We start from the raw sequence: 11,427 nt of genomic DNA on the forward strand, positions 1-11,427 counted from the left end.
CGGTGAACATAGGAAAACGCCCTGAACTTCTCACCCTGTATACTGTACGAATGCCCTTCCTCCGCTCCTGCTCCTGGCAAAGGGTTCTAAAGCCACAAGGGCCTTCTTCCTATTTCCGGGACCCCAAGTTCATCCTACGGAGGCTACTGCACTTTGTTTCCGCTGCCTGGTAGGCCCCCCACCCCGCTCCCACTCTACCACATCAATTCGTTTTAAATCAGTAAAGAATGAAGAGTGTGCACTGAGGGCACACGGTGTGTAACTGGCAACCAGAAGACGTGGGTACTCGAGCCCCCCTCTTTTCAAGGTATTCCACTCACTCCCAACCAGTAACGAGCATGACTGCTGTCAGCAGCAACGGGGGAGGCGCCTTGGCTCGTGGTGCCCTCTTCTCTGGGACTGGCCCCAGCAGTTCATTTCTCTCTGGGAATTTTAGAGCCTAGACATTCAATCCGCAGACGAGGTCACTGGAGCTGGTCCCCGGCTGTGCAAGTCCCCAAACCGCCCAATTTCTGCTTTCCCAGACCTCCTCGTGCAGCGCTTCCTCTGGAGTTTATGAACCACCGAATGTGCTCTAGCCCAGTGATGGCGAACCTCTGACACGCGTGTCAGAGGTGACACGCAAACTCATCTTTTTGGTTGATTTTTCTTTGTTAAATGGCATTTAAATATATAAAATAAATATCTAAATATAAATCTTTGTTTTACTATGGTTGCAAATATCAAAACATTTCTATATGTGACACGGCACCAGAGTTAAGTTAGGGTTTTTCAAAATGCTGACATGCCGAGCTCAAAAGGTTCGCCATCACTGCAGTCTAGGCAGTCCTTTACCTAACGTTGGTTTCTGCAGCTTACAACTGAAATGATCTTTGACTAAAACAATGAAAGAGTCCATTTTCATTTCCTAGTCTGCTTCCCACCACTCAGCCTCACAGAATCTTTCTTTTACTGGGAACTATTGGCATCTGTGGAATCCAAAACCAGCGAATTGTACACAGAAATTTCATATTCATCCTCTCTACACACACACACACACACACACACACACACACACACACACACACGCACACACACACACACACTCCTGCATTCTCTCCAGACCTCGCATCACTCTTTGTAACTTTTCTCCAGCATCCACGAGGCTAGATTCTATTCAGCCTTGGAGTCTGCTCACAGTTCATCTCTCCGCTGCATGCTCGTACATGTACATGGAGGGGTCTCACATCAATAAACCTACCTCTGAAAAGGAAAACTCTGTCTCCTAGGAGAAATCACTTCCCTTGCCTCTCCTGGGTTATCGTGTTTCTATTTCATTGTTCTCATGAACTATGTTTCAATCTGCAGGGCAGTGGGCTTCACTTTTTGCAGGTCAGGGACCCCTTTGATAAAGGTTACAGACATTTACACACACACACCAAAAAAATCATACATGTCCACACATACACATACACATACACAATTTCGCATGCAGCAAAAGTTCTTGGATTTCTGAGTAAGAATCACTTCGCTAGGAATAGTACTTCTGTGACATCCCTCTACAACTATACACACCGCCATTAATTCCCACCCTCCTCTGACTCCTCCACTGCCAAAGACACTACGATAAACATGGTTCCTCCCTCTGAGTTTATTGTGCTTAGAGGAAAAAAAAGAAAGCAAAGTTTCTCTAACAATTACAGTTACACTTATGAGTCATTAAAAGCTTCCCCCATTAGAATACTTCCCCAAGGACAAACATTTTACATTTTCCTAGATCATAGTTTATGTCACACAAGTTACATTTTAAACGCGTTCCTTTATGGGAAGGCATTCTTGGGCCCTGACTGAGATTAGGAAACAGCCAGATCTTATCAGCAGCACACTTACCAAGAATTTCTGCCCTGGCCAGTATGGCTCAGTGGGTTGGGCATCATCCAGTGCACCAAAAGGTTGCTGGTTTGATTCCGGGTCAGGGCAAATGCCCGGTTTGCAGGCTTGATCCCCACTGAGGGGCAGGCAATGTTCCTCTATCCATGTTTCTCTTTCTCCCTCTCCCTTCCTCTCTCTTTAAAAAAAAAAAATCAATAAAAATGTGTTGTTGTTTTTTTAAAGAATGACTTAAGTGGGTTACTTCCTGGGAAGATTATCACAGTGATTCATCTCATTCATTATTTATGGTCCATTTAGGAAGGTGACATGGTTGGCCCGATACTCAGTTTCTAGAGCTGTCGTCAGTTTGAAACCTGCGGCTTCTTATATGCTAACTGTACCTTCTAGTAGAAAGAGGTCTAAAAACATTGGAGCCTTCTGGGTTGTCTTCTCCAAGCTAAATGAGAGTCAGCTGAGGAAAAGAAACCATGGAGAGGAAAGATGGGGGTGGGGGAGAAAGGCAGGGTGGATGCAGTAGAGAAAGAACCATAAGATCAGAGGCAGGTCAGAGACTGGAGAGGAAAGGGTTTGTGTGTTCCCCCCCTCCCAATGCCAGCGGCTCATGACTGGCCTCAAGCCCCTCACACTTCTCTTCAGCCCAGTCGCTTCCTGGTGGATGCTTTTATTTTGTTTGATTATATGCTTTTCAATAGAGTCAGCATGGTCTAGAGCACGGTTTCTCAGCCTTGATACTATTGACATTGGGGTCAGATAATTCTTTTTTAAAAATATGTTTTTATTGCTTTCAGAACGGAAGGGAGAGGGAGAGAGAGAAACATCAGTCATGAGAAAGAATCATTGATTGGCTGCTTCCTGCACACCTGGGGATCGAGCCTGCAACCTGGGCAAGTGCCCTTGATCAGAATTGAACCTGGGACCTTTCAGTTGGCAGGCAGAGGCCCTATCCACTGAGCAAAACCATCTAGGGCTGGTTGTAGGGGTTTTCCTATGTATTGTGGGATGTTTAGCAGCTTTCCTGGCCTCGACTCACTAGATGCCATAACATCTCCCAGTTGTGACAACCAAAAATGTCCCCCCAAAGTGGGGAGCAAAACTGCCCCTGACTGAGAATCACTCAATAGAGGAAAGGTGCACAGTCAGACAAATGTAGGTCCAACCCCAGCTCCATCCCTTATAAGCCTACCTATGACCTGGGAAAAACACCATGTATCTGGGCCTGTTTTCTTGTCAGCAGATACTTATCTCACAAAGTTGTTTTGAGAATGAAGTGAAATGAAATGTGTGAAAAGGTGCCAAGTAGGTGCTCAGTACACCTTTGTTCCCTCCCCGTTCCAGCTTCATTTACTTAACAAATATTTATTGAGTACTTATGTTGTATTCTAAGGGTATAAACACAAAACAATTCTTGTCCTCCAAGAGCTAACACACCTTGAAAGAGATGAATAAACAACTATAATAGACAACGTGCATTGATAAAGATTATTTACCAGTCACACACAATTATGGCTCTATTTTCCTTTATGTTTCTAATAGATGATCTCTCTCCATAATCTCAGCCTGCATGCCTCCTGGTAGAGGAAAGAGCCAGTGAGCAGAGTCGTGAGAAATGAGTGGCAGTTCATCAGAAAAACAAAGCATAGTAGGCAGAGAAACAGAAGGAGCAAAGTCTTACCGGTGTGGTAATGTCAGGAAACTGTTAGCCAGAGGGCTACAGTGAGGCTGAGAAGGAGAAATCCGTGCAAGGAGGAGGAGAGTAAGGAATTTGGATTTTTCTTTCACGTCACCAAGCCTTCTAGGACAATTTTATCAGATCTGCTTTGGAAACACTCTGGCGGCAGAGGGGAGGATGCATGAGAGGTGACCTGAGGGGCAGCAGAGATGGGAAGCAAGGCGACCAGTCAGAAGCCATCCCTTCCAGATGAGAGATAATGAGGGCCCGAGCTGTAGACTCGGCAATGACGATGGCAAGATGCCAGTAGACTCCGGGGACATTCACAGGTAGAACTGACAGGGTTCAGTGATTGATTAGATGGGGAGGAGGATAGCAAGCGAAGAAGAAATAAAAAGTGATTAGAAGATTCTTAGAAAATTGGGTGGGTATCAATAGCATTCAGAAATGGCAGCACCCTGAAACTGCTCTTCTTTTTCACAGCTGCTACATGAACTGTGCAGAGGAGCCCCTAGCTCCAGCTTTCACATGACATATTCGTGTACAACTCAAGAAACCTAGGAGAGTATGGGGCACACGCACAAGCTCAGTGACATTGGTTACACCTGTCTGTCTTTGCTTGGCTCTGGGAAAATTCCAGGAAAAGATCAATGAATAAGAAATAATTACTGTCCCTGGGGCACTCGCAGTCTAGATGGGAAGACACACAAGTGGGAAATACAGTACAATGTGATCTGCACTATATAATGAGGTACTGAATCAGAGAATGTTTTGTGAAGGTCATCTTTAAACTGAATAGGAGCTGTTCAGAAAGACATGGAGGTGAAAAGAATATTTCAGCCGAAGGAACAGCAGATGCAAAGGCAGGAAGAGGTGGTACAATTGACTGCAGGGTGGGGTGAGGTGGAAGGTGAAGCTAGACATGTTGAGCCAGGTAATAAAAGGTCTTGTGACCTAAGGATTAGCAAAAGTATAATTAATCACCAAGTGATTTTCAGCAAGGAAGTTTCAAAGAAAGCCCCCAAAACTTACTCAGTAGGAAAGAAAAACAGGTAAGATAACGAACATCTCAGTATCTGGTGAGGCATATGAATTTTTTAAAGAATGTATTTGAACAAAACGTGATTCAAACTGAGCAAGTCAAACTGGAAGGGGCTAGAAGTGCGCCCCCCACAGGAGCTAGAACCAAGACTTCTCTAGAGAAGAGGCAGAAGCAAAGCCAGGGCATTGTTGATTGGCTGTAGTCAGGCTGTTGCATTATTTGGAATGCTCACCACTATACCACCAACGTGCTGTTGCATCATTTGGGAAAGCCAGCTTGGCTGTTGGTGATTCATTGTCCTTAGGTTTCAATCTCTTAACCTTGAGGCATTTACAGGCTTGGGTTTGCTTGCGGAGGCTGCTGAGGCCTTAGAACCACGTCAGTCTAATGGCCTCCTTGTGTAATTAACACTAGTGTGTACCAACTTCTGTGCTAGCCTTGTCCAGTTGATGCATTAGTGAAGTGCTCCCAACTACTTCATATATTTGACTCTAGCCATTGTCACAGCATCATCAGCTTTCCACCTGTGTCCTCTATTAGATACCGTGAGTTTCTCAGAGCCAGGACTGTTATCATGATCATCATACTCCCAGCTTAACTTAGTGCCTGGCACCAAGCAGGCTCTTAATGTTTGCTAAATGAATGATCTGGTGAACAACTTTTTCCTGAATGTCTTGCCTTCTAGGGCCCATGGTGTCCTTTTCTCACCATATCTAAATGACAAGGGCAGAACAGAAACAGTAGTAAATCTGGCTCTGGAAGATCTGGATTCTGGCCCTGTCTCGTGTACTAACTCTGACTGTGGGCAAAATGCATATAATCTGAGACTTAGGATTCTCATTTATAAAACCAGAATTTAAAAAAAAAATCCTCACGTCTCAAAATAATGTGTGAAAGTATTTTGTAGCACTGCTCAAATATAAGTTGTTTCTATGTTTCATCTTTCTTACAAATTAATCTGTGCTCAGTCAGGGGGGGAAATAGGTTGAGCCCAAAGTTATTGCTACAGGGTGGTAAAAATGCTAGTGTAAAATGTATTTTTCAACTAGCATTCATGTTGTCCTACTGTATGCTGTGAATTACATCCTCTTCGTTCCTTGCTCACTCCAACTCATTATACTCACCTTCTTGCTGTATTTTATTTTTTTAAATATATTTCTCTTGACTTCAGAGAGGAAGGGAGAGGGAGAGAGCGATAGAAACATCAATGATGAGAGAGAATCACTGATTGGCTGCCTCCCGCACACCCCAGAATGGGGACCGAGCCTGCAATGCTGGGCAATGTGCCCTGACCGGGAATTGAACCCTGACCTCCTGGTTCAGAGGTCGGCACTCAACCACGGAGCCATGCCAGCTTGGCCTTGCTGTATTTTAAACATGCCAAGCTCATTCCTCTCTCAGTGCCTTTACACTGTTTTTCACTCATCGAGGTATACTCTTTCCCCCAGATAGCTACATGAATATCATGTCTTCACTTCTGTTCGGTCTCTGCTCAAATGCCACCTCACGATGCCTTCCCGAAGCACTTTATCTAAAACAGCATCCACTCCTCTCCTGCCATCGCTTTCTACTTCCTTCGCTTGCCTTAGTTTTCCTTTATGACAATCATCACAATCATGTATTTGCTCATCCTTTGTGTCCCATAAAACCGTAAGCTCCATGAAGGGAGAGTGCCTCACAGCTGTATCCAAAATACCTAGAACAATGCCTGGCACATAGAAGATACAGCCTTTTGCTAGGTAGTTTCCTAAGTAACATTTGGTAAATGTTTTTCATTGTAATCACCTGTCATCATATGGAATTAAGGACTTGCAAAATACAGAATTGTTAGATTAGTCTTGCCATTTACAAGGTATTTGCCCTTGGAAAGCCATTTGTTTATGAGCCTCAATTTTCTAACCTGTAAACTAGTAAGAGTATTATTCTCTACTTTGCCATTTTACAAATCACATTACTATTGTGGAATAGGGTCTCATATAGCATTTTATTTATTTTAATATATTTTTATTGATTTAAGATAGGGAGAGGGAGAGATAGAAACATTGATGAGAATCATTGATCGGCTGCCCCCTGCACACCCCCTACTGAGGGTCGAGCCCACAACCCAGGCATGTGCCCTTGATTGGAATCGAACTGGGACCCTTCAGTTCGCAGGCCAACACTATCCACTGAGCCAAACCAGCTAAGGTATAACATTTTATTAATAAGGTATGTTAGCCTTTAGTGTTAATTCATCAAGAGCATGGACGTTATCTTACTCATCTATTACAAGACTCAGCACAGGGCCTAAATCTATAAATAATTGCTACAAGAATGGACAACCGAGAAGGTTGAAAATTTCCTTTGTGAAATGAACTGAGCTTCAAATATTCATACTCTTATTTTTAAATAGTTGCTATAAGTGTCATTTTGTTTTATATAGCAGATATAGTTAGCAAAGTGTCTGAGCAGCTAGAAACATTCCCATTTAGTGTGGTTTTTGTTCAGAATAATGAATATGAATGCTTGTTTTGACTAAATCAATGGTTCTCCTGGGTCAGTGCTGAATAAATGCTTGTGCTACTCTGATGATTCTGATCCAGGCAGAAGACATGTGCTTCCATCAATCCCTGGATGACCCCTCAACACAATGGAGAAAAGAAATGCTGTGTAATCTGTGGGCATGAGCCAAACCTCCACTCATTAGAGTCAGCTAATTTATGGCAGGATTACACAAATACGAAATTGTCAAGACGGAACCAGACATCTGAGAATCTTTACAGACATCTTCATGTATAACTACCACCATTTCAAAGAACCAGATCGAGATCAGAAGGAATAAAGTTAATAGTAACAGGTAGTTAAAACAATTATTTAGTACAAATCTAGGTTCTTTTCCTATATCCATTAGATTGAGGGGAAAGGTTTAACTCTAGACTCAAAAAGTTTTGTTTCTTTTTTAAATATTTGTATTGATTTCAGAGAGGATGGGAGAGATAGAAACATCAATGATGACAGAGTCATTTGAATGCCTCCTGCACACCCCACACTGGGGATGCAGCCTGCAACCCAGGCATGTGCCATGACCAGGAATCGAACTATGACCTCTTGGTTCATAGGTCAAGGCTCAACCACTGAACCATGCCGGCCGGGTACTCTTTGCACCTTTTAAGAAATGCCTAGCCCTAGCTGGTTTGGCTCAATGGATAGAGTGTCGGCTTGCAGACTGAAGGGTCCCAGGTTCGATTCCGGTCAAGGGCATGTACCTTGGTTGCAGGCACATCCCCAGTGGGGCGTGTGCAGGAGGCAGCTGATTGATGTTTCTCTCTCATCGATGTTTCTAACTCTCTATCCCTCTCCCTTCCTCTCTGTGAAAAATCAATAAAATATATTTTTTTAAAAAGAGAGATGCCTATAGTTCTTTGGTAGAGAATTTCTTGCAGGGCAGGACCTGGAATTGAAGTTCCCTTCAAAGACCCCAACAGAACTCAACTGACTTCTAAGAATGTTAAGGGAATGATCTAAAACATGAAAAATGTTTAGTCTTATTTAGAATATTCAAAGTAATCTTAAAGGTCTCATAGTGTAAGAATGATGCATTTACAAGGTTAACTGCCTTGTAATTTCAATGTAGTTATGAAGAGTAAGCCACAATAAAAATGTTGAAGAAAATTAATAAGTAAATATGACTATTTTTAAAAAGGTTGGAATACCAAAAAGATAATTATATTAGGATGTTAAACTTCTGTTACCCACCCCTTTCCCTGCCAGTTCTACCAAAAACATTTTAATTACTATTATAAAAGAATGAAAAAATGAAGTTAAATGACATGGCTGCAAGGTCACTAGCGAGCAGTCATATACTAAGAGACTACAAGATAATACCTAACATGGGATATAAGAAAGTCACAGTCCTCAGTTGTCTGTTATTTTCACAAAAACAGCAACCCATGCAAAGCCAACATTCTTTCCTTTTTTCTAATAGCAGGTCTCAAAAGATATCCATCAAAACACTGCTAGTAATAGCATTCTTAGTTACGATAGCCTATAGACATCTTGTTCTCAGAGGCATTTTTAGGCATGGCCTGACATACAATATACTACTCTGGAGGGATTTTGTTTATTGTTGTCTACTGTGAAAGAACAATGTTGTTAAAATACTCATCTTTTGAAATCACAATCAAAAAATCAAACTCATATATTACCATTGCAAGTTAGTGTTAGGGAATCCCCAACCTAATGGGCTATGTTAAAAAAAAAAACAAAAAAAAAACCGTTTTAAGGGTGATTGGTTGAAACTCAGAAAGCATTTTTACCCCAGAAATACTGTAGTAATAAGGGAAACTGATCTGCAAATCCTCATTTCCACTATCTGTCCCTCAATTTCCTGGTCTGAGACTAATGGACACTTAGGATGCTTCTTACACTTTCCAGGAGCCTCTCGTGCAGGTCTCTATTTCTATTATGGAATTTTCATAATTGGGGTACTTTTAAGCTGGGAAATGTCTTGCTAACAATCTGTTTTTTAATCACCTAAAATCTACCAACGTTCATTTTTACGATATAAACACTGAAATTCTAAATGAAAAATATTTTTAGTATCAGAAAATTAAAAACAAAGGGTCAAATGTCCTAAGTTTATAGACCTCAAACATCAAAAGCAAAATGCTATTTTAAGATCTGTAACAATTCAAATTTAAAAATGGATGAATTTAAATGTAATCCCTTTGGTATAAAACCAAAAGGTAATCTAATACCACTGGGACTAAGTGTTGAAAAACTAAGCTATAAAAGAAATACCTGTACATGAAACATGATTATAATTTAAATTCTTTGAATTCTTTATCTTCTAAGCCCCCATTAATACAGAATTAACTTTGCCAACCGAAACACAGTACTGGTACTTAACAATTCATATCTAAAATCTGTACGTTAGGAAAACTTTGTGAGTTTTCACAGCTATCGTGAGAGCTTTAGATGGAAAAAGTGAGCGTTAAAAGATAAGACTGCTTCTGGCAGTAGCATAGTATAACTGGAACAAATACTGGCTTAGACCTTATGTGTCTGACCACATTCCTGTATTTTTCTAAAAAAAACCACAAAAAACCTTTTAACATCCGAAAGTTTAATCAGCCCTTCCATTTTCAAACAGCCCTTCCATTTCCTAAAGGTGGGCCCCAATTTCTGAGTCCCCTTTATACATAAGTAAACATTTATCTTAATTCGTTGGAACAGATATTAGGCTCCAAACCGAACTTTCACGGGCGTGCTTAGGATGCTCAACATTTGTCCAAAGCTCTCTTCTGGTCCATTCAGAACCACCAGCACGTAAGAGATGGAAGTGGCAGACGAACCGGAGCATACACTAGTCATGTTTGCGTCTCTCCGCCAGCGGTTCCTCCTTGTAATGGGAAATGATCTGAATGAGGATGCAACAGTTGATAAGAAGGAAGAACAAGCCAGCTAACCAGATAAACAAAAAGGTGTTCTTTCCTTGAAACTCAAGCACATAGGCCGGTGCCAGCCACAGGGCCTGCCCCGCGAACCACAGCACCAGGAGCACCACCGCCCTTCTCCAGGGCATTCGCACCAGCGGCATCACCAGGGGCAGCAGGCAGAGGTACCACAGGAAGTACTGCGAGGTGCAGACTTTGTTAAACGTCACAAAAATGGCCGTGTGAAGAAAGCAGCAGAAGGCAAGGTCCCTGTGGTAGGCGAAAGACACCACCGCCAGCAGGACGGCCTGGGGCAGGAAGGCCGCCAGGCCCAGGGCAAGGCCGCCCGCGCTCTCGGCGGTCAGGTACAGCAGGTAGAAGTACGGGGAGAAGTTGTGGCGGATGTCCCGCCGGGTCAGGTGGTAGAGGTAGGTGTGCTCCAGGAAGTCCCAGCCGTATTTACAGTAAAAACCGACACTCAGGGCGGCGAAGGTGAGCCCGGCCACCGCTGCGAAGAGCAGCACAGCCCGATCCCACAGCCGCGTCAGGAAGGCGCGCCAACCGGCCTGGAGGGAACGCCGGGAGGCGCGGGGGCTCGGGTCGCGGCCCTGCTCTGGGGGCAGGTGGAGGATTATGGGAAGGATGTAGGTCACGGGGTAGATCTTCACGTGCACGGCGAACCCATAGGCCACCGCGGCCGCCGCGACGCGCCCTTTCTCCAGCAGGTACAGCGTCGTCAGCACCAGCGAGGCGACGATCGAGTCCGCGTTGCCCCGGCTGGACACCGCCATGGGGAGCGGGTTAAGCAGCCAAAAGGCGCAGTAGCCGCACGCCTGGCGGCGCCCCAGCCCCCTGAGCAGCAGCAGGCGGTATAGGAGGAAAGCCGTGAGCAGGTCGCAGCTGATGAAGAGAAACTTCCCGAAGAGTTCGCTGAGGTAGATGTTGGGGGTGAGGAGCCACCCGAGCAGGGGAGTGTAGCGGTAGGTCGCCCGCAGGTACGGGGAGCGCCCCTCGGTGACGAAGCGCGCGGCGTCCGTGAAGACCTGGTAGTCGATGTCCGTGTACCTCACGAGCAGCGTGCGGTCCTGGAAGACCCCGTAGAAAACCAGGGCGACTCGGGCGAGGAAGGCCACGCCGAACACCCCAGCGGGGGTCACCCGCAGGCTGAGGAGCCGCTCTCCCCACGGCTGGGTCGGGGCCATGGTCTGACGGCGGGGCAGCCGCTCCGCCCCACAGCCGACCTGCCTCCGGACTGCGGACCAGCGACCCGGCTCCTCGCCTGCGGCCGCCCGCGCATCTCCCACCACCTAAGCGGTGGAACCAGCCTGGCGGCGAGCACTTCCAGCGTGAGGCCCGCCCCCAGGCTGCTTCCGGTCGCGAGCCCCAGGCCCAATTCCCAGTCGCCTCAGCCGGAGTATTTCCTTCCTTTG

General features: G+C 44.8%; 1 protein-coding gene across 1 annotated transcript; it reads right to left on the reverse strand.

Annotated features, from left to right (window-relative positions):
* Positions 1 to 9,670: 9,670 nt before the first annotated feature.
* PIGM (phosphatidylinositol glycan anchor biosynthesis class M) lies at positions 9,671 to 11,427 on the reverse strand. Its single transcript, XM_036344169.1, has one exon. It carries the CDS (start codon positions 11,197 to 11,199, stop codon positions 9,928 to 9,930), a length of 1,272 nt encoding a protein of 423 aa, XP_036200062.1. The 5' UTR covers positions 11,200 to 11,427; the 3' UTR covers positions 9,671 to 9,927.

This window comes from Myotis myotis, unplaced genomic scaffold (genome assembly GCF_014108235.1).
Source record: "Myotis myotis isolate mMyoMyo1 unplaced genomic scaffold, mMyoMyo1.p scaffold_m19_p_18, whole genome shotgun sequence".
NCBI classification, from domain to species: domain Eukaryota; kingdom Metazoa; phylum Chordata; class Mammalia; order Chiroptera; family Vespertilionidae; genus Myotis; species Myotis myotis.